Here is a 23823-nt window from a genome sequence, read left to right on the forward strand (position 1 = left end):
AGTCAAATTCGCTTGAAGGCCTCACACATAAAGAATTGCAGTAGTCAAATGGAAAGACATTGTGAACAAGTCCTGAATATCAAAAGGACACTCCTTTGTGTGTGGATGATATTTTTAATGATTAGAGATCTGGTATCAGACTGAGAGGCAGTGTAATGGAGTGATTACAAAGTTGAGGCTTAAGTGTGGAAAACTCAGGTTAATTGCTCAGCTATTAAGGATGGCTTAGGATGCCACCATCTGTCAGCCCAACCTCTCTCACAGTGTTGTTGTGAGGAGCAACATTCCGACGTCCATGAAGAAAGGGCGCACAATACAATCCTCGTTGTTTCTTCGCTCCTGTAGCTTTAACTCCAAAGGAAAAGGACTCTGCCCTGTAAATACTAATGATATCCTTTTTATGATGTTATTATCATTTATTAGATTGGTATACCACCCTGCACCCGAAGATCACATACTGATCATCAGCAGTAGTACTGCATTGCTAAAATGCCAGAAAATAACAACCAGCCATACAAAATTCCGGGGGCTCTTTCCCAGCTGCAACCCTTCTCTGCCGGTACTCTATTTCTACAACTGCCGGGTGAAACCGGAGCGTCTTCGAAGGTGCACTAAACTGAATTGCCAGGGGGGAGAAAACTACGACCTCTGATTGACAGCAGATTTGCCCAATGGCAAGCGAGAGTTCGCTCCCGTTATCCAGTTATTTGAACGGGGGCAAGGACAAGGCGGCAGAGCGCCGGGAACCTTGGTAACGCGCGGGTGCCGCATGTTAACTGCGTGTGCTGCCGGTAAGAAGAAGAAGGAGGAGGAGGAGAAGGCGGCGGGCTGAGTTTCCCGGGGCCTCCTTTGCTTCTGGTCGCCAGCGGCGGGATGAAGATCGAGGAAGTGAAGAGCACGTCGAAGACGCAGCGCATCGCCGCGCACAGCCATGTCAAGGGCCTGGGGCTGGACGACAGCGGCGCAGCCAAGCCGGCGGCTGCCGGGCTGGTCGGGCAGGAGAACGCGCGGGAGGTGAGGGCGGCGCTGGCGGGGCTCCGGGCTCCATGACCCCCCGCCCGGCCGCGTCACGGCCTGCCCCATTCCTCGGGCTCGGAGCCCCCTGGGCCCGTCGTCTCCCTAAGGAGGCGCTGGTGCAGCTGTGGGACCTCGGGGGGGGGGGGGAAAGACGGCAGCCGAAAGAGAGCCATCAGGAGCGGGGATGCACCTTCGCTTCTTGTTCCGTTTCAAGCCATGAAATAAGTTGTGGTTTGAGACGAGCGTGGTCAAGCAGATCGAAAGTTAGGAGTGGCCCCCACCCCCCAAAAAATCGCTTTAGGAGAGTTCATCTAAGCCACGGAGAGACCCCTGAACGTTCATGGGCTACTGCGCACATCATGCTGTGGCTGGTGCTGATAATGATAATAATTATTATTTATTATTTATACCCCACCCATCTGGCTGGGTTTCCCCAGCCACTCTGGGCGGCTTCCAACAGAACACTAAAATACAATAACCTATTAAACATTAGAAGCTTCCCTAAACAGGGCTGCCTTCAGATGTCTTCTAAAAGTTTGGTAGTTATTTTTCTCTACAACATCTGGTGGAAGGGCGTTCCACAGGGCACGTGCCACTACCGAGAAGGCCCTCTGCCTGATCCACATTGGAGGCCAACAACATATGCAAGGTCACAAGTTTCACCCTCCCCATCCACTCCGCAAAAAATCAGATTAGGTTCAACCAAATGCTAGGCATCCTATATCCCTGCCTTGTGTAGCTTTTTCATAAACTATGAAGTAAGTGGCTAGTCTAGGAAGGGGATCTTCATACAGAGCTTGGAAGCTCTGCTGTATGCTTAACCTAAATCTGCTTCAGTTCAAGGATATTAATTTTGGGTCTTAAGTGAGATCAAACTGAGCAGTTGCTTGTCAGATGGACATAGCATCAGAAGTTCATGGTGTATCATTGGAGATGTAGCTTATTTGTGTTTGTTTATTCTTATACTTCTATTCCACCCCTCAAGGAACTCGAGGTGGTGTACATGCTTCTCCATGTTGTCAGGGGCAAATCTGACTGACTGGGCTTTATGGAGCATCAAAGTCATAGCTGCATCTGCAGACTTTCTGCACACCTTTCATCAGCTTCCTAAAATTTGGTGCTTAGCTTAGAACTGTATTAAAGGCCTTTTCAGAGTTCATATTTCTTTGGTTTGTATTGAATTCAGAGACATATATATAAAGATATAATCTGAAACAGTGAACCCCACTGAACGCAGTGGCCCTTCTGAGTGGATATGCCTACATTTTAAAATCAGTGTTAGTACATTGAACGTTCCACTAGTCTGCAAACTAGCCATTTCAACATCAGGTGAGCTGTTAATAAGAAACTTTCTAAAAAGAAGAGCACTCGGAAGTTCTCATTTTTCTTGTGCCAATACAAGCTTGGTGGGAGATCTTGGCCAAATCCCTCACTTTCATCATTTTAAACTGGTGATTGTGCAAGATATTTAGATTTACTCAGACAAGCCAGAAGATTATATATAGCTTGTATTTGTGAAATGATAGATGTCCTATGCTATTGCAAATGCCTTCTGTTCCAAATCTCAACAAGGACTTTAAAAAGCAAAAGACAAACAAACCCCAAACCCTCCAGTATCTATAACACTAGTATTTTAATGTTTTAGGCTTGTGGTGTTATTGTAGAATTGATCAGAAGCAAGAAGATGGCTGGCAGAGCTGTGCTATTGGCAGGACCTCCTGGAACTGGAAAGGTATGTCTTATGTTAAATGCTTTTGTCAAATGCTGGCTCCCTTGGCCTGAAGCAAGATGAGCGCTGCACCCCATAGTTGCCTTTGACTAGACTTAACCATCCAGGGGTCCTTTCCCTTACCTTTTACTTCCCAGTAACTTGTACATTTGTGCTTATGCATACTTCATTTTACAGAATTTATGTGCTGATTGTTTGTAAAAAAATAAATAAACATTCAATTGGTTTACAGAAATACAATAATAAACAATATTATTTATAATATTTATTAATAATAAACAATAAAATATTAACAACATCACAAAAGTTAAGATATTCAAAAGATCATTAAAATAAACAGTAGCTAAAAAGAAATAAAGCACATGTAACTTTTATGCTTGCCTAACAAATGTTTTCAGCAGTTGTCAACAAGAGTACAGCAAAGAGTACAGTACACACATCATGCATGAGACCACCTAAACTCATTTGGTCAGTGGAATGGGAGGAGAACTGGACAACTGCAGAACATTTGGTCCTTGTATTATAGGAGTATTATTGTTATTAAATTTGTATGTCGCCCTTCAACCGAAGAACACAGGACAGTTCATACCATAAAAATGAAAACACAGAATACATTAAAAAACAAAAGCAAAACAAACCGATAAACCTTCCCCCCCCCACACACATTTAAAAGGCCATAGAATGTTAATCCGCCAAATGCCTGGTTCAAGAGAAACATTTTTCCTGGTGTCTAAAGATGGCACCTAATGGAGATATTTAAATAAACTAGTATGCTTGTCCTAGGTGAAAGATTATGTGAATATGCAACCTTTTAACAGTTGTTAGAGGGTCACAAACTTATTTGATACTTACTGATACTTATTTAGGCAGCAATTCTGTACACATTTCTAAGAAGGCTTTAGGAGCCATGCTAGAACTAACAAATTACTAAAAAGCTTTAAACCAGTAGTTCTTAAACTTGTTCTAACGCCATGGAACATTTGAAAATTGCTGCAGATCTCAGCAGATTAATCCCCCCCCCCATTCCATCATCACTAAAACCAGCACCATATTATAGAAATCTAGCCCCAGACTAGAGAAGGATTTATTTAACTGGTAAATCTCTCTGGAAAAAATAGTAAACTGTTCTAGCACTATATTGTGAAAATCATGATCTTTAGGCAAGAGCCTCCTTAGCCTATTTTGATAAATATGGTCCTGTTAAAATGGCCTCCCTGCATCCTTCAATACTCCACTATTCTGGAACATTCCCTCAATCCCCCTGGAGTTGCTTTACACGGGGCAGAAAATGAGGAAATGTCTAAAATGGTCTCCCCTCTGCCTCCTCCAGTAGGAAGATCCTTTAAGCCACATTCCACTTACAAGAACATTAGGTTGTATCCAAAGTTGATCCTACTCAGTGTAGGCCTACTGAAATTTAAGTTTAAAACCTGATAGGCTGTCTAATTTCTTTAAATTCTCTGAAATTTTGAGATTTCTGTATAATATATAATTGCTCAGTCATTTGACTTTTTATTTTCATAGACTGCTTTGGCTTTGGCTATTGCTCAGGAGTTGGGTAGTAAGGTTCCCTTTTGCCCTATGGTTGGAAGTGAAGTGTACTCTACTGAAATAAAGAAGACAGAGGTCTTGATGGAAAATTTCAGAAGAGCAATTGGTACGTACCTTGAAACAAGAAAATAACTTATCAGTTCAAGGTTATATTTTTTTTTTGTTCAGTTGAATGTATAACATATGTTATCATTTGTTTTGATTAATAAATCATATCTTGCTCCAGTTTTTAATATTATGGCAGAATTACTGAATCTCTTGCTAGCATATTTGCATAAGCTCTATAAATCCTTTCGTCATTATGGCTTTTTAGTTGATTCTTGCTTCAGTCACAAACAGTGCAAGAGTGATACTCTGCCTTTCTGCATTCTCATTGCATAATGCTGGACAAAATAGAAGAAGGTATTTGTAGCTAACAAGATGAGTAGCTTTTCAATTAGGTTAATTTTCTCTTTAGTACTTGTGGATTTATCAATTGAATTGTTTCAGTTTGTCAAGAGGAAGAGTTGGATTTGCAAGCAAAACATTAAGCATCTAAAATCTTCTTATTTTACTTACTGTTGACAGCTGATAGAACTATCCCTTTACAGACCTTTGGATTGCTTAAAGATACCCTAATTGTTTTTATTACTGCGTCCAACATCCATTAATTCCCCGGGGCTCTGTATCATGATTTACCACAGACTTCATCTTAGTATTGAATGGCATTAAGGTGAAGAAACATTTCCATCAGTTCTTGCAACTGAAAAAAGTGGCCCATTGATTTCTGTAAGAAAGAGACTCTCAATCATCTGTGCTCTTTAAGTTACTGTTAAATTGGCAGGGTCGAGGGGGAGAGAGCCGAGAGATGGAGAGAGCACAGTCTGCAATATTTCCTTGATGTGATGAAGTTCCCTGTCAGATTTGGAAACTTGAACCAGCAGTTGAAACCTGTGTCATCCATGTTGTCATTCTTAGAGATAGCAATAATTTAACAGCCAGCCACATTGTTGGTGCTCCACATTCCCTGGATGTCAGCATGAAGATGCTTCTAAATAAGTATTTGGTGTTAGTGAAAGATAGAAATTCTTCTCCCATCTGTTGAATTTTATCTAACCCAAGTTATTAAAACATTCCTCTGAGAAATGGTTTTCTCTCCATTAATACCTATAACGATCCAGACATATTTCAGAACTGGTTACTGCCTACTCTGCTTAATGGAAATATGTTCTAATTCTTGTCCAATCATCCAGATTTTCTTTCTCAAATTAAGAATTCTCAAAAGGATATTTCTAGGGTTGCAATAGCAGAGATTTGTGTTAATTTGACATTCCAGTAGACTCTGAAATGAGTGCCAAGGGGTTATGAGTATAGCCTTATTTGGTCATTCGTTACTCCTCTGTTGAGCAACACCAAGGCAAGGGAGTGGGGTTGTGACAAATAGCCCAGTCCTCAAAGCTGTGCACTCCTCCACCAACATCCATGCATATAGAATGAACGTCTGGAGGGGGTCTTGACAGTTGTAGATGGGGAAAGCTTCCCCAGAATCTGAAAGCCTGAGGGAAGTCTTCACATGTGCAACATAGTCATGTGAGTTTACAGAAAATGTTGCTATATAAATTTGGGTAATTTGCAAAATTTTATTTGCATCAGAAAATTTATTCTCTGTAGATTGATCTAATTTAGCAAGCTTATCCTATGTATTTTAGTAAACAAAGCTAAGGACTTTGAAACTACAAACTTGCTTAATTTTATTTGCAGTTGGCATTCATTCATTGTTACTAGTGAGCTTACAAAACAGACAATTTTCTACTAGTAAATAATAATGTTTAATGTTTACGCCTTTTCAGAGTCAGATTCTAGGTGGCAATTATAAGAACTACTTAGCAGTTCTTTTCAACCAAACTGTCAGTCTTTTTAATGTCCTATTTGATAAATATGTATTACTGGTTATAACTCTAGAATCTGTAATGGGTTTTTTCTCTTTCATGACATAGTTTTCGTTTAAGTGGTAGAGTAACAAATGGCCCTTCTTCATCTTTTGTTTCAGTGCTACTAAATTTATTGGGTTTTACATAAATATTTCCTGATGGTATTGGAGATGGCAAAGATGACTTCAGGTGGCAAATATCAAGAGCAGTCCATTATAAATGGCAATTATTTTTATAGCTTATATAATCAATATTTTACAGGCTTGAGGATTAAAGAAACCAAGGAAGTTTATGAAGGTGAAGTCACAGAATTAACTCCATGTGAGACTGAGAACCCCATGGGAGGATATGGCAAAACCATTAGTCATGTGATTATCGGACTCAAAACTGCAAAAGGAACTAAACAGCTCAAGGTAGGTGGGGTCTTATCTCTCACCCATTTCTCAGCATCTTAGCACTTCCTCACGTCAGTAAAAGGGGCAGGAGAACAGTTGACTAAAGGTACTTTTTAAGCAATAGAATTTATTTATTTTGCTATTTCTGTTTCACCACATGATCTGATAGGTCCTCTAGGTCATTTGCCACTTGACCACATAAATTGATAGATATTGCCCACTCCTGCTTCCAAGAATGATTTGGAGATAGGTGATGCAGTTCTGCTGAAGCTAAGCGTTATTTGCCTTGTAAGCTGTCTGGGTCCAGAACCATTTGTAAAGCACTTAGGGTGCAATACTATACACCAGGAGTGACAAGCCTGTGGCCCTCCAGATGTTGTTGAACTACAACTCCTGTCTTTCCTAATCACTGGCCAGACTGACTGGGGCTGTTGAGAGTTTGGAATCTAGTAACATCTGGCAGAATGCAGGATCCTCAATACTGCTGTGCACACTTCCCTGGAAGTAAGTCCTACAAAGCTCAATGGGTCTTACTTCTGAATAGGATTGCACTGTTAGAACTAATTCAGTTGATTGATATGTTACCAGTACAGATAGGAATGTATGCTGAGTTTCAGTGAAACTGGAATTACTGTAAAACGTAACTATTTTAATAAATGTAAAGGTAAAGGGACCCCTGAGCATTAGGTCCAGTCGTGACCGACTCTGGGGTTGCGGCGCTCATCTTGCTTTATTGGCTGAGGGAGTCGGCATACAGCTTCCGGGTCATGTGGCCAGCATGACTAAGCCGCTTCTGGCGAACCAGAGCAGTGCACGGAAACGCCGTTTACCTTCCCGCCGGAGCGGTACCTATTTATCTACTTGCACTTTGACGTGCTTTCAAACTGCTAGGTTGGCAGGAGCAGGGACAGAGGAACAGGAGCTCACCCCGTCGCGGGGATTCGAACTGCCAACCTTCTGATCAGCAAGTCCTAGGCTCTGTGGTTTAACCCACAGCGCCACCCGCGTCCCTAATGCGACAGTACCAAATTGCAAATTGTTATCATTGAAAAGCAATAACTGGAAGTCTGTCATTGCGTTGAGTCCAGAATTAAGTATGTTTACTAGGGCTGGTTCAAGCTGGCTTTCATACTGTCCTCCTCACAGCAGCCCCCTGTACTGTCAGGAACTCTGCTGAATGGGGTGGGCTGCAGACTAAGACAAGTTCTGCTAGCCAGAACTCTGCTCATGAAAGCTGCTCAGAAAAATAAATATGAAGAAATAAAAGCTAACACACTTCTACTGGAACCTCTTTCTTTGTAACTGCATCTTAATATAGTTGGCCTCTATTTATTGTCTCTGTAGTTGGACCCCAGCATCTTTGAAAGTCTGCAGAAGGAAAGAGTAGAAGCTGGTGATGTGATTTACATTGAAGCAAACAGTGGAGCTGTCAAGGTAAAGCAAAGACAACCGTTGAATCTCTGACATAGTATTGGTTCAGGATTTTCTAACTTTTTTTCAAAAGTCTTTGTCCCAAAAACCTTATCAATCCCTTCTAAGATAGCTGTGGTTTTCCTCAGAAAAGGAGAGAGGTGTTTTTTGTTTTGAAGGGGATCGTTGATGAAATAAATGCCATCTCTAAAGGGGAATCATTTGATTCACAAGTAAGGTCATCTGGTTTGAGAGCTCAGAGTGGCTGGCACAACCCAGTCAGATGGGTGGGGTATAAATAATAAATTATTACTATGATTATGATTATTGAATGTTTTGTCATTCATTTTAATATTTAACTTCATGCTTGTGTGTGTTCGTGTTCATATATAATATATAAGTGAAGAGAAAAGACCTGAAATTACTAGTCGTACTAAAAAGAAATGTATAGAGCCTTTAATCTTTTATCTTCCTGGTGTTCTTGCCATAAGATATATGCATCTAGAAGGGAATACTGCATTAGTTAGCATGTTCTTCGTATCTGATTTAAAATGTAGTTTAGGGGGATACTCGGTGTTTAATGGATGAGCATAATATTTTGTATCATACAATAAATCATCTATGTCCCAAGAAGTCTAGGACAGTTTTCTCCAATCTCCAGCTAATCTGCTGGATTTGTCCTTTAGCAAGAGTTTCGCTCTTTCAGAAGAATGGAGAAAATACCAGGTGCTTTCAGTACGATTTCATAGGTTGATCAGTCGTTCCTTTTCCAAGGACAAGCATGGCATTTTCAAAACTGTCAAACGAAGCCTGTTGGGGTTGTCACTGTAAAACAAGACCTTTGTTTATCAGCTGTATGTCATTTTCAATATTGGCAATAACATTAATTATAAATATAGTGTATGTGATTTCTAAATTCCTCTTCGCAGAGGCAAGGCAGGTGTGACACCTATGCAACAGAGTTTGACCTTGAGGCTGAAGAGTATGTTCCTTTGCCGAAAGGTGATGTGCACAAGAAGAAAGAGATTATCCAGGATGTAACTCTTCATGACTTGGATGTGGCCAATGCTAGACCTCAGGTATTCAACTATACTGACAGAAGCATTCAGACTTTCAGATTTGTGAAGAAAAGGAAGTCTTGCTTTTGCAGGATAGGCAGCAGTCCTGCAAAGGCTCCCACTAAGGAAAGAAGGGAAGAGACAGTGGATTCCGCTCTGCAACCCTCTGTACCACCCCCCACGCTGTTACAGAGGCTCTCCCACAATCCTCCGGAGCAGATTTTCAGGGGGCATATGGGATTGCAGGGGAAAGGAATTCTATCAGCAAGAATTGAGTGGAATTTTCCTCGGAAGAAATCTGGACCAATCCACTAAAAATCTAACAATAGGTATCTGCTGCCTCCCTTTTAAGTGTGCCAGCACCTGGGGTCAAGGAGTACTGTCACAGTTCTATCCATTATTTTTCCTTGTTGCTGCAGTATGGAGTAAGCCAGGCTTTCCTGAAACACACAAACTCCTTTAAAACAGGGATCAGGATCTACCAGTAGAACTGTGGATGATTTGCAGCCGTCTCCAAGAGTTTTTGACTACCAATATTTGCAAGTTTTAAAAGCCACCAACCTTGTTTTGGGGAAATTAGTGAGGGTGGTTATTGCATGTAGGTCAATGAAGAAAATGGAAAACATTTTTGGTGTGAATAATATTCACTGCCTTTTACCAGTAATTTCTACTGCATCCTAAATTGTATACATATTTTAGTACAGTGAGGCTTTTTGAACCTACAGGTAATATATGATAGTTTAACTAAAATGTAAACATATTCCATGAGATAGAGGGTCAATGACAGGTCTAGATTTTTCTGTTCTTTTACTGGTTCTAATAACAAGAAGCCAGAAAACTTTTTTGTCGTCTTTTAAACTCAAATTACATGGTTTTGAAAAGTGAATACTTGAAAAGTCATTAAGGCACACATGTAGCAGGAAAGTCAATATTGCAACTCTGCCAGGGATCAATGACTCAAGCTGACACCTGTCATGCAGAGACGTGGAATATAGAGAACTCCTAAAACCTTTGGCAAAAGCATTTTCTGTGTGTGGTATTTGACACATTGTTAAAACTAATCTGCTTTACACTCAGGGTGTCTAGATACATTTTGGAAATATCTAATGGATCTATCCAGTTTTTGTTAAATGCCCATGGACAGATTAAGTTGCTTTTATGAGAATTTGTACTGTCAGCTCCCCTCAGTATACAGTGGTACCTTGGGTTAAGAACTTAATTTGTTCTGGAGGTCCGTTCTTAACCTGAAACTGTTCTTAACCTGAGGTACCACTTTAGCTAATGGGGCCTCCTGTCGCCGCACGATTTCTGTTTTCATCCTGAAGCAAAGTTCTTAATGCGAGGTACTATTTCTGGGTTAGCGGTTAGCTGTAACCTGAAGCGTCTGTAACCCGTGGTACCACTGTATGGCCCTTTCAATTTGTCTCTTAGCTTAGAGAAGTTCTGTATGAATGCTCCAGTATGTTAGGTAAGTTCTTAAAGTCCTCACTGTGTTACAGTGAAGGCTTTTTGTGTTTGCAGCTGCAAACAGATTAATCTCTCTCTCCAATTGCAGCGAGTCAGTTCTGAGGGTTAAACAAGGCTATGTTGATGCAAGCTTGATTATTGCAGTCTTCAGTTGGATAATGTCGTCTATGCTCACAATAACATATTGTCAGCATATCCACACAAACATATTCATCTTTATTTTAAAATAAGTGCCCTCATCAAAATAAAATGAGGCTCCTGGGTGTTGTGGAGAAATGCCAATTGTATGAACTGATATCTCCACATTGAGTATATAATATATACATGGTCCTGAGGAAGGGCTGCTATGCTAGCCAAATAATGGTGACTACATGCTGTAGTGTTAATTCATATAGCTGGTACATAGCATGAAATTAATCCAAAGGATTTGTTTTCCCGGGTGTGATTATTTCTGGCTGGCTGAAATACCTCCTGATTCTTAATGTTAACAATACTTATTTCTAAGACTTTTAAAAACATTTAAAAAATAATTTTAAAGACCATCAACTTCCCAAGCTGAAATATTACAGAATATACTGTATAAAACTAAAACAAGCATTTTCTTGTTTAACAATGCATGTAAATTTTTTTTTAATTATATAGTGAAGGAAAACAAAATTCCAAGTTCTCAACAAGCAAAGGATTATAAAAACATGTTTGCAACTGATATAATTTCCATACATGCATTTTCCTTGAGTGATTTTATTGTTCTGAAACATTGCAGAATTTACTGAGACCTGAATAAAATGGCATCATCATGTTCCAAAGTGCACATAAAGAATGAAGCTTAACAGATATATATACTAATGTACTATGCTTAGAATACAAAAGTGGTGAATTTATAAAGTAGTTGTCTGATATTAGAAACTTCAATGTTGTTTTAAAAAAACTGAAATAAGAGTTATGGGCCATATTCAACTTAATAGTGCAAAATTAGCACTAGGATTTGCTGCTCCATCCCTACATAGGTGCCCTGTGCCATCTGCAGATCTGCCCATAACAGATTTATGGGGCACACAGGTTATGTCAGGGGAGGAGATCTGCTTAATGCTACCTTGAATTCAACCCTTTATTTTTAGTTTGACCAAATTAAATTTTCATAGCTTTTTCTGTACAGTAACAAAAAAAGATACAACCTTAATTTTCAAATTTGTTTTCTCTAGGGTGGGCAGGATATCCTCTCCATGATGGGACAGTTGATGAAGCCTAAGAAAACTGAAATCACAGGTACAATAGTTGTCTCACTTTCAGCCTGATCCCTATGCTTATATGGAAGTAAGTCCCATTGAACATGGTGAGACTTGGGTGTATAGTATTGCATCCTTAAGCTTTCAACAAGGCTGAAGGAAGGATAGTCGGAATGTATAGGAAGCGCAATGTGCGTTACACAGTGCTGCTAAAGTTGAATGGGTTTCGGAATATTGTGTTCCAGCAGTTCAGTGACTACTCATGTGTAACACTTGAGAAGTCTGGTTGGTACTTGTGAGCATTAATCAGAATCTGGTGGTGTTGCTTCCTTTCCTCAAATGGGGCACCAGCAGAACAGGCATCAGTGCATCAGCTGTTACTCCACTCTTACACTCTTTAAACAAGCTTTATTTATAGTATGTTTTACATTTATTGACCTACAATTTTGTATACATAGTTGAGCAGTATAGCATGTGCTCTACATTCAGCATCCAGCATTTTGAAAACATTATCAAATCCTGAAAATATCAGTCATTAGTCAATTACTCATAAGTTATGCAGCCTTTCTTGAAGTTTTCCACAAACTCCAAGGATGAGAATTCACCTTACTGAATGTGAATAGTATGCATGGATGGATAGCACAAAAAAGTAGAATCCTGGAGCTTTGGCAGATAACAAATAATGGGCGTGCAAAAGATCTGAGATTGAATCCCCAGCATCTCCAGCTGGGACTGGAAAGCCCCCTATCTGAAGCCATGGAGAGTCATTGCAAGACAGTATTGTTTACATTGTAGACTGAGCTAGATGAACAAAGTTGTCTGACTCACTAAATTTAGAATAAGGGCTTGTACTGTATTTACCAATTTTTATTTATTTGTGGTTTTTTAAAAAAAACAAACAAACCTGGTGCAATCTTGAGACAAAACAGCAATATTTACAAATATTGAATGTGAAAAAGCCATTAGTCAAAAAGCCATTTTGGTTTCCATCCAAAAATAAGCAGTTGAGTAATGATTGACTTGAATCCATAATTATGCAAAACCATTGTCTCAGCCTCATCCATTTTAAAGGAGTTTAATTTAAATTTCCTTATGCATAAGATTTGTGTGTGTGCATCAGTTCAGAAAAGGATACTAATAAGGTGGTGCAAAAGGGGCCGCTCTTTTATTGTAAGTTGTCTTGGAGCTTTCATTATAAATAAATCAGGTTGTTAACCTTTATCTTTCCCTTAGACAAGCTTCGAGGAGAGATCAACAAGGTGGTGAATAAATACATTGATCAAGGCATTGCTGAGTTAGTCCCCGGAGTTCTCTTTGTGGACGAGGTTCACATGCTGGATATTGAGTGTTTCACATATTTGCACCGAGCGCTGGAATCTTCTATTGCTCCGATTGTCATCTTTGCTTCCAACCGGGGGAACTGTGTAATCAGGTACAGTGCTTAAAGCTTAGTCCTGCATGGTTCTCGTCTTCCCATAAGCCTCAGTGTTAGCTGCTTCAGCACAAAGAGCTATGATCTTTGGGAGCTTTTTATCCGTGGTGCTGATACACCTGTGATAATCATCTTGATGGGTCACAACCATATCTGTTGCTGCAGGGCTGCTTAAGGGCTTCACTGCGGAAAAAACCTTCACACTGCGATGACCAAGAATTAGTAAGTTTCTTTAGAGTCAGGTTTTTCAGGATCTTAATTTTTTTTTCTCCCCCTGTGCGCATCCCTAGATCTGTTCCTTTACTGTTGCTTTGCTTGTCTTCCCCATAATGTTTCAAATGCCGCTTGTTCATATCTTTTTTTTTTCTTAGCACTGTAGCTATCTGCCTATACTGCTTCATCTGTTGGCAGGCTTTGCACATGCTCATCTTTCATCCCATACAGTCAGGTTTCTTTTTATAATGGCACCATCACCCTCAGAGGTGACCTGTCTTCTTCTAATAATTTGGACTAGGTTTTGTATCTCCAAACAGCTTTGAGCTGCACTGCTTTGCTGTGAAGAAGTTTACATACTGCACTTGGATAAAAAGAATTATGCAATGTCATTTCCTTAATAAAAAGAAATAAATGTCTTGTTTAAATATTCTTTTTCTTTTTGTAGCATGTTCATTAGATTTCGGGTGGGCAATGGCTTTTGTTTATTGATTTTTGCTCCAGCACTTAAAAAAGCATTTGGTGCTTTAGAAATAATAGCAACGCCACTACCTGCTTTCCCTTTTTATAGTTTAGCTGGATCCCATCTTGTATACTGTTAACAGCTAAATGCTAGACTGGTGGCTTTCAGGTATTACTGCTATTTCTGCCTTTACTTAAATAGACTACTTGTACTCATCAAAGATTCATCCCTATTCATTACTGTTGTCTACTTCTTGTGTCACTTCTTAGTCTGCCTACAGCATTTTTTTTCTGAAACTTGGTTTATTTCACTTATTAAATACATATCTCACCATTTCTTAGGCAGCTAACAAAATCCACATTGTGTAAAACAGTGACAATGGAATAAATTGTGCTTGTCTTGATATAAATTGAAAAAATAATTAAAATGACGATTTCTCAGGCATTGAGGGTTGCTACCTTCTCTTTCCTCTATTGCTAGCAATTTGTCACAGAAAACATGTCAAATGGTGGGACTTGCCCCTTCTGGCACTCGATTGGGATGGGAAATTCATCTCTCACACTTGCATATACATATAGGACAGAAAATACCTCTGAGAGACCAATGTATAGAAAAGCTATTTCAAAGCAGCATTAGTCCACGTGTCTGTAAAGCCTTCCACTATTGCATGATTCACACACACCTATATTTGATGAAGAGGGAGGGCCCTGCCAGTGTATAAGGGACTTCTAAGAATTAAGTACGGGCTTTTTCTTGAATGTCCACATTCTTTGCTGCCCACCAACATTTTATACAAGCTTGGGCACCTGCTCTGCAGCCTGTGTGCAGAAGACATTGGCTTAGATCCAAAAGTATCTTGTGCAAGTGGAAAGATTCTTCCACAAGGCAAATTCTACCAATTTTCTTGTCCCACTGTAATGTGCCCCCCCCAGTTTCCCATCCCATTCCCTTAATTGAGCAACTATTGGGGGCGAGGGGAGGGTGCAGGAAAGCAAGTGAATTTATGAATATGTACTGTTTATTTTCTGTTTTAAACCACTTAGCCAACCACTTTTAAGACGCTTGGGGAAGGGATTTAATATCCACAAATCAGAATATTAGGCAGTACATTAGGACAAAAGGGTTGAGGATGGTATAGAAAAGAACATGCCCAGATCCATTCTCTTATCTTAGTGGAGAAGAGACCCAGTCCACTTTTTTTTTCCTCTTGCCTTACTTGCACTTTATACTCTGCATGCTATAGATTTTTAATAAACATAAATTACAGTGAAGTAGTGTTGTCTCCAGATACTTGGAATTAAGGCCTACCACACCATAAACACCTCCAGTCATCTTGTCAATATGTTTCTCCTTAGGCCAGGTAACAGTAGAAGAGTTTTTAAAAGTGAACCTCTCAAAAGTTAAAGAAAAGTCTGCTTCTAGTAATTGCTGGGTGATTTCTCCTCATCAGCTCACAGTGTTATCGGTAGACTCTTAGCCTGTCTTCCTCCTTACAATTTATATCACACCCAATCGTTCCTCAGCTTTTGCAAAAGATATTTTGGCCCCGTGCAGTGAAAGCACCGTCTTGTAGACAGAAGTTTCCTATGAACCAGGACTAAAATTGTATCAATGGTCTTTCATGTCGTGTTGAAAGAATTTTGAGTTCATGATTCTATTATTAGAAATAGAAGCCACTATTATTTGGGGGGGGGGATAGATTAACATTCTACTCCTAAGCTCTGCTCCTCCCTCCCCTCTGCTCCTCATCTACCACAACTGAGTAGGATCATGATTTTCTAGTAATCGCCTGAATAAGAAATATTTTTAGATGAAACTGGAGTGCCCTCTAATGGAGAACAGAAGATATTATTATTACAGTATTACCATATTTGTTATTTATTGAATTATTGAATTTATATACCGCCCTATACCTGGAGGTCTCAGGGCGGTTCACAGAATCAAAATATAAAACCACAAAATATATAATCAAAATAAAAACAACAACCCCCCCCAAAAAAAACACATTTTAAAAGGGCAAAGTCATTTTCTTGTTTTACATAGATACAATATATTGGTGGGAGTGGAAGGCAGGAGTGTTCATCAGTCAAATACTTCACAGTATTTGCACTAAGATTGCAAATTAAGGTACCTTGTGATGACAAAGAGTTTCACCAACCTTATTCTTGAATCCAGATTTTCTGTTGCCTAGCTCATTTACGTAGAATATAAGCTACTCTTCAGGAGAGGTATGTCAAAGTCTGCCTCTTAGGACAGTGCAGTGTTAGCCATCACCAACCAATATAATTTCTTAGTGTGTTGCTTTGAATGTTAGAAGAAAAGCTTCCCACCAGCAACCCTATTAAGGTGATAAATAACTATAAACCTGAACTTTTCTTTATATCCTTGCAGAGGTACAGAAGATATAATCTCTCCTCATGGGATACCTCTGGATCTTCTGGATAGGGTGATGATAATTAGAACCATGTTATACACACCGCAAGAAATGAAGCAGGTAACTCTCTTTCCTATGTAATATCTTGGGGGGCAGCCAGCAAAGGTCCCTCTCTAGAACCTCAGCCAATGGTGTGGGGTGTGAAACTACTGGCTTCTTACCTATAATATGACTGGTTTGCAGGATTTGTTTTTTAGAAAGTTTTTGGGTCCTATAATTTTTTTTAAACAATATTTATATGCTGGCTGATAACAAAGTTCTCTGAGTGGCTTACAATAATGTGAAAAATATTTAATACCGTAATATACGTGGCCCTTTCCAGAAGGAAAGTTTCATCCAAGTAGGAATTCATCCTGCAAGTTTCTTGCTTTGAAACTATGAAGGCTATGGTTTCCTCTTTAAGATGTTTATTATTGTTTTTATTATTATTTAATTTTATTTTTAAATGTCTGCTGCATTCTTTGCTATTCAGACATCACCAGAAATGGTTCGCAACAAAAGTAAAAACCTGCAACTTCTGATAAAATCAGAACAGCTCTCCAATAATGGGTAAATAAACAGCCCACAAAAAGATCTGCTTAAAAACAACCCATAAGTATGAAGACTGTTCCACTCTCCATATTTATCTCCATGTGAACTGATTTTTTTAATTCATCATAATAGAAATGTGATGGGAACAGATCTTCATTACACTTCGCTTGAAAGGGCGGTCCCGCTTACATTTTTTGTGTTTCTTAATTCCAGATCTTAATTTTTTTCAATATTTGCTCAGTTTGAAATGAAACCACTCCATGTTAGAATTTGAAGTATGTGCATTTGTAAACTCCTGGGGTTCGTATTCCATCAGTGATTTGCTTACTGTATTCTTGAATCCATTTTATAGTTGATCTAGACGAGATTTTTTCAATGATTGGCTAGAGCAACAGTCCAGTAAGCAGCAGGACTCATCTTGGTGCAAGGAGCATTGATTATAATCCTTGGGTGCCATTATGAGGCATCTTGTCAAAGATCCCCCCTCATTAGTGTCTCAGTGCTGTGGGCTGACACCATACAGGAGCCATTACGGTTTATCATGTCAATTCTTTGTATTATTTAGGAGATAGTGTCAATGGCGGAAAGCATTGTCACCAGATAATAGTCTCTGCTGCTGGATAAGTGCCAAGGTGAAGCAGAGGCATTTATTGAATATAAACGTACCAGCAAAGGCTCATTTCCTTTGGCATGAGGAAGCTTTTGTGTGGTGCCTTCTTTCAAAATATGCCGTGGTATTGATACTTGGGATGTTTTTGTGTACCTGACAGGATAGCTGTAGCACCTTGATATAGATTACAGCAAAGGTGGCTAGAGGATACAGCTGTACAATGAGGTTTTCATTTCAATATTAGCATAATACTATGTATTATAATATTAACGTTGGACAAAGTAATTGAGAGTGGCCAACTGCAGCTGTGCCTGGGTGAAAGGGATTATCTAGACCAATTTCTGCCTGGCTTCAGACCTGGGTATGGCACTGAAACAGCCTTGGTCCATCCTAGTTATTGACCTTTATCATAGAGCGCTACCCTGTTGATTCTGCTCAATCAACCCCTTGGTAGTGTTTGATACTGAACATTAGGAATAACTTTCTGAAAGTAAGAGCTGTTCAACAGTGGAACAGACTCCCACAAGAGATGGTGGACTCTCCTTCGTTGGAGGTTTTTAAGCAGAGGTTGGATGGCTGTCTTTTGGGGTTTCTTTAGTTGTGATTCCTGTATTGCAGGGGGTTGGACTAGATGACCCTTGGTTCCTTATCCGCTTTTAATTAATTATATGCTGCAGTTTGCCCCTCTTTTGCATCTTATTTGGACAGGGTTTAGATTTGCTTAGTGATGTGTTTTGACAGATGAGTTAAACATTTCCCTTCTGCAATTGTGTAAAGATTTCTGGGCCCAATTCAAAGTGCTGGTTTTGACCCATAATGCCTTAAATGGCTCAGGACTGCAATACCTCAAGCACTGCCTCTTTCCATATGAACCATCCTGGACCCAGAGATCATCTTCTGAGGTCGTTTTTCATGTGCCTCCTCCTTGAGAGGTCTGGAGGATGGCAACATGAGAATGGGCCTTCTCTGTAGTGGCTTCCTGTCTGTGGAATGCTCTCCCCAGGGAAGTTCACCTGGCGCTTTCTTTATACACCTTTAGGCACAAGGCAAAAACCGTTCCTTTTTAACCAGGCATTTGGTTGATTTGATTGACATCCTATGACCTTCTAAAATGTGGGTTTTATTGGGGGGGGGTTATTGGGTTGTTTTCATTTTGATTATCTATTTTCTGTTTTTTATATTTTGATTTTATTCTATGAACCACCCTGAGACCTCTGAATATAGGGAGGTATATAAATTCAATAAATAAAACAAAATGAACATTGTCCGCAGCGGATGAGGAAAGGCAGGGCACAGAATAGGATTCTTTCGTTCTCCCTTGAGCTTCCCCTCTTCCTCAGGTGCTTCCTCACCTGACCCTGTAAAGAGTTCTGTTCCCCCACAGTTTTAAATAACCCTATGGAGATGGGGAATTGGGGTTTTCCAAGAGCAGTTATACTCCTTCTCCCTGCACACAGCCTGCAAGTGGGGCTTTCCACCCTTATAGTTCACAGCAGCAGTGGGTAACCTGTGTGCCTTCAGATGCTATTATACTCTCCACTCCCATCAGCCCTGGCCTTTGGCTGGAGTCCCACCTCGTTTGGAGAACCAAAGGTTGCCCTCCCCTGGTTTCAGGGATCCTTTGGCATGCCTCTCTGGGACCAGCTCTTTGCAGCTGAGATGGGGAATGACCAGTTCCAAGTACCATTTATATGCATTCCTCTAAGTGCTTACCAGTTGAAAAATGCCTCCTTGTCCCTGTCCCCACCAAAGTAAGATTTGCATGCATACCACCAGAAGACTGTGTGCATAGTGTAGGGACCACCTGCATTCCAGACCTTTCTCCTATTTTGACATAGATGTACCTGCACAAAGAACACTACTTTGCAAGTAGGGAATGTGATATGGTGTGACTCAATAATCCAAATAGGTATTTGATTCTTGCATGTAGCCTTAGAGTGCTTTACATATTCTGGGTTGACTATGGCACCCCATAAACTGGCTACAGAGATGATTTACTGGATTGTGTATTCTTTATCTGTTTTTCCAAAGAAGAAAGTATTACACAGGCCTTTAAAAATTATATTCAGGTTTAGTCTGTCTCAGTTGCAGTGGTTTAAGGGTTGGGAGCCAAAGAGAGATTTTAGTTCAGGTTCATTCAAGAGCCTGTGCACATTCAGAGGACTTCTGATTTATCCTGACCCAGTACCTAATCATCAGCCATTTTTACGACTTGACATGATATATTGTGGGTTGCTGATCAAGGAACACAACTCCAAAGCCAACTTGGGCACACAGTTCTTCGGATCACAGCCAAGTTGAATATCAGCTAGAAACTCCATATTGGTGGGGGGATTTGTCTGATGTACTTATATTCAAATTTGATGACTGAGACCATTTATAGGAGCACTGTTTTTCTTTTCTTTTTTTTATTGATATCTCAATACATATACAAAATGTTTACTTAATATTACATATACATTATACTTGTAAATTCACATTTTTCTGCAGGAGCGCTGTTAATTCTCTCCTTGTGTTTCAGAGTCAGGCATTTAGTGTTGCCAGTCCCCTGCTGTGGAATACATTTCTAGCAGGTGGAAGACTTTTATTTATGTCACCAGGCCTGTTCAGTATGATTTAAACTATTTAAGATTAACGAGTCATTTTATGATTATTCCGTATTGTTTTTATGGGTGGGTTGTTGTTTTTTTGTAAATTTTGTTGAACACCATCTGGTAGTTTTGTATGAGGAGCAGTCTAAATATTTTAATAAACAGAATGAAGTATTAGCCTTAATATTTTGGTCAAATTTGAACACTCCCAAGAGCAACTTCAAATTCTAATGTTCCTTAAACTAGCTGCCTGGTACGTGAAGCCCCAGTTCTGTGCTCATCCCCCTTCCCCCTCTTCCGCACTCTTGATTCCCTTGGTGCATTTTTATGGCTTTAATTTAAACGAGTGCTTCTTGATATCTTGTTTACAAAGCTGCCAAAGTGAAAAATACCTGTATTATATGAGACTCGCAGTTCCAGAGTTATCTCAACACTACAACACAACATCATTATCCAGTCTGCCCCTTATCACTCAGCTGGTAATACGGACTGCAGGGAGCCGGGTGCCACTTTTGTTACAGCTCTATGTGCTCAGGCTTATTGGTGATATCTTCTTCTTCAACTTTACAAAGATCTTCAAACTGGTACAAGCTGGAGACTGTTCTTGATAGATTAGATTTATCTGAGAGGTTTTGTGGGAGTAGGTGAACCTTGCAGAGAAACTTACTTATTTATTTATTTTACCATCTTATTTGTCAAGGGGCTAAAATGTCTGGCATGCATTTGAGCAACTAAAGGACAGTTGAGACTTTCCAAGCAAATTGTTCTGAAGATTTATTCCAGGTGGGGTACTGATGATCTGTGATTCTATAGGTCACTATATGTATATTCCATATCATTCTCATAGTTTAGGAGTTACAAAGGTTCTTGAGGAATGCCCCAAAATATTATTCCATTTGCAACCCGAAAGGATCCCTGACTGTGTCGCAGTTCTAAATTGGATGCAGTGAAAGCAGATGTTAAAATAAACCAGCCTGTGTTTAAACTATGTTTTAATACTGTAGATGGTTTGCGTGTGATGCTAAGGTGTGTACACTGTTTTAAGAAATGCATTTTTTAAAGTCCAAACTGTGTTATATATATTTTTCTGCTTTAGATCATAAAGCTTCGTGCCCAGACAGAGAGTATTAATATTAGTGAGGAGGCATTGAATCATCTTGGAGAAATAGGCACCAAAACAACATTAAGGTAAGCATGTTGACTATAAATGTCAGATAATGACTGGTTTTGGAAATGGTATGAAGATGGGCAGAAACAGGTAGCTAGGGGGTAACCAGCAGGCCATTGTGGATTTCTGGTGAAATACTAATTTGCTTGAAATACTAATTTGCTTGATGAAGCTCAGAGTTCCATCAGTATTGCATAATCCACTTTTATTCATGACATTCAATTTCATTCAAAGGTGGTTCCTCTTTATTATTAACCTAAGAAATACTTGCATATACATAACTTAGGTAAAGGTAAAGGTACCCCTGCCCGAACGGGCCAGTCTTGACAGACTCTGGGGTTTGTGCGCCCATCTCACATTTATTGGCCGGGGGCCAGCGCTGTCCGGGGACACTTCCGGGTCACGTGGCCAGCATGACAACGCTGCTCTGGCGAGCCAGAGCCGCACACGGAACGCCGTTTACCTTCCCGCTGGTAAGCGGTACCTATTTATCTACTTGCCCCCGGGGGTGCTTTCGAACTGCTAGGTGGGCAGGCGCTGGGACCGAGCAGCGGGAGCGCACCCCGCCGCGGGGATTCGAACCGCCGACCTTTCGATCGGCAAGCCCTAGGCGTTGAGGCTTTAGCCCACAGCGCCACCCGCGTCCCCATACATAACTTACAGACAAGCTAAATTATAGTAGTGAAAATCCTTTGCAGAAATTAATAGTTATATGATAATGATTGGCCATTTTAATGGACTGCATATTACTATTAAACTGTTTGACTGCTCCTTGCCATTTTTGCAGGTTGATACATTCAGTAATTTTGGACATGGGAGCCCAATGTCTTTTGCAGCCACCCATTGATGGCTGGCAAAATTGATTCTACCCACTTTCAAGGCTAGTGACATTTTTGCAAGAGTTAGTAAGTTCCAGACCACATGAAAATAGCCATTGCAATAGAGTTCTGTAACAATCCTAGCAGGATATATAATAGAATAGATTCATGTGCAAAGTGTGGCCGGCAGATTCTTTTTACAACTTCCTTGCAAGGCAATGAGGAGTCCTGAAAATAGATTCTAGTACTATTGCGAATGTCACTGGGGGGGACCAGGGTCTAAAGAACTGCATTCATTTCCATGCAACTCGAGGAATTATGAAGTTGTGTTTCTCAAACCACAGCCTCATTTCCACATCACAAATAGCTTTTGAAATTCTTCATGTTTTTTCATCTGGTATGGGAGGTGGCATCACTGCTCAAAGTGGGAAGAGTCAAGTTGGTGGGTGTGCTTTAAGTGCCTCTTTGGCTCTTGGCTTAAATGTTTAATTTCCCCAGCTATAAGGTGCATTGGACATTTCTGGAAGCTAGGTTCATTTATTCACCCTGTGGAATATTTCTGTAAGTGTCTCTTCTGAGGAGTTTTCTCTGTTCTACTTTGTAGCTGGCATGTTAATTTGACACACGCTCTTATTATTTGGCCAAAGGTATGCTGTGCAGTTACTCACCCCAGCCAATCTGCTAGCCAAGATAAATGGGAAAGACAGCATAGAAAAGGAACAAGTTGAAGAAATAAATGAACTCTTCTATGATGCCAAATCCTCGGCAAAAATACTGGCGGATCAACAGGAGAAATACATGAAGTGAAGAAGTTTGTTAGCCTTTCTAGTCCTCAGAGCCTCTTTTAACATTCTCCAGGTTTTAACTTTCACTGGAACTGGAAAGTTCTTAAATATCACAATACTGTTTTGTAGCAAGAAGAAGCATTTCCTTTGTTCTTAGTTCACCGAGAGGGAATGAAATCATCTCGATGTCTGTGGTGTCTTCTTGTTTCATATATTGAGTGCCTATATGAAATGGATGCAGGCTGGCATACCCTTATATTCCTCTTCTAGATTTGATTGCTAAGTTGCTTAGAAAAGACAATTTATTTTCATTGTTGGTTTTGTTTAAAAATAAATGTGAACTTGTTTTTAAAATGTTTTAAGTTTGATAGACTAATGGTGTTTTGGAGTATCCCTCAAACCTTGTCAACAGAGGATGGATAACCCAGTAAAAGTGATGCTGTTCTCGGAAATGAAAACTTGAAGGTGCATTCACTTGGATTCTAGGCTTTTGCTTGGTTTGGAGAGGTGGGCCAAATTCTCCAAGTTAAATTGCTGAATAACCAAACTTGGATGTAGCACAGATTGTCACTCTCCCAGGCGGCAAACTGTACATGTACCTGCCCGTGTAAGAGGAAATACACCTGCATGTATAGTCTTAAATATCTGTGCTGTATTAATTACAGGAATATGGCAGACGCATGGGTGACTGTTTCCAGGACAGACAGTTCAAGTACGGTAGCACCAGGGGAGAGGAAGCATGGAAGAGCAGGGCAAGTGGAGGTGTGATGGGGTAGATTGCCTCCTGGACAGCTATTTAAAAGACTGATCTTGTCTAGAAAGAGTAAACACTCTGGTGTCCAGTCTTGCAACAAGCACTGAGTATGTCTGTCTGGAATTAGAGTTGGTGGGGAACAAATAGGCCTTTAATTCTAACCCCTGCTCCTTCTCAGTGTGACTTGAGTAGAGACCAGCAGCATCACAGAATGATGCTTACAGAGCGCAGATGGCTTGAGGGGCCTTGCACTAGTGGGCC

At 40.1% G+C, this 23823-nt stretch overlaps 1 protein-coding gene across 1 annotated transcript; it reads left to right on the forward strand.

Annotated features, from left to right (window-relative positions):
- The first annotated feature begins 708 nt into the window (after positions 1-708).
- Positions 709-23166, forward strand: RUVBL1 (RuvB like AAA ATPase 1). Its single transcript, XM_082210274.1, has 11 exons — positions 709-1014; positions 2663-2749; positions 4271-4403; positions 6469-6620; positions 7947-8036; positions 8942-9091; positions 11740-11803; positions 12997-13195; positions 16263-16365; positions 21134-21225; positions 22671-23166. The coding sequence occupies exons 1-11, from the start codon at positions 874-876 to the stop codon at positions 22828-22830; spliced, it is 1371 nt and encodes a 456-aa protein (XP_082066400.1). The 5' UTR covers positions 709-873; the 3' UTR covers positions 22831-23166.
- Positions 23167-23823: the final 657 nt, after the last annotated feature.

This window comes from Podarcis vaucheri (genome assembly GCF_965113315.1).
Source record: "Podarcis vaucheri genome assembly, chromosome: 2".
NCBI lineage: Eukaryota > Metazoa > Chordata > Lepidosauria > Squamata > Lacertidae > Podarcis > Podarcis vaucheri.

Bases quoted from the DNA above. Each gene is read 5' to 3' on its own strand.
- RUVBL1 (XM_082210274.1), top strand. From the start codon at position 874: ATGAAGATCGAGGAAGTGAAGAGCACGTCGAAGACGCAGCGCATCGCC. The intron at 16,366-21,133 runs GTAACTCTCTTT...TTTCTGCTTTAG, and splicing joins CACCGCAAGAAATGAAGCAG to ATCATAAAGCTTCGTGCCCA. The intron at 21,226-22,670 runs GTAAGCATGTTG...ATTTGGCCAAAG, and splicing joins GGCACCAAAACAACATTAAG to GTATGCTGTGCAGTTACTCA.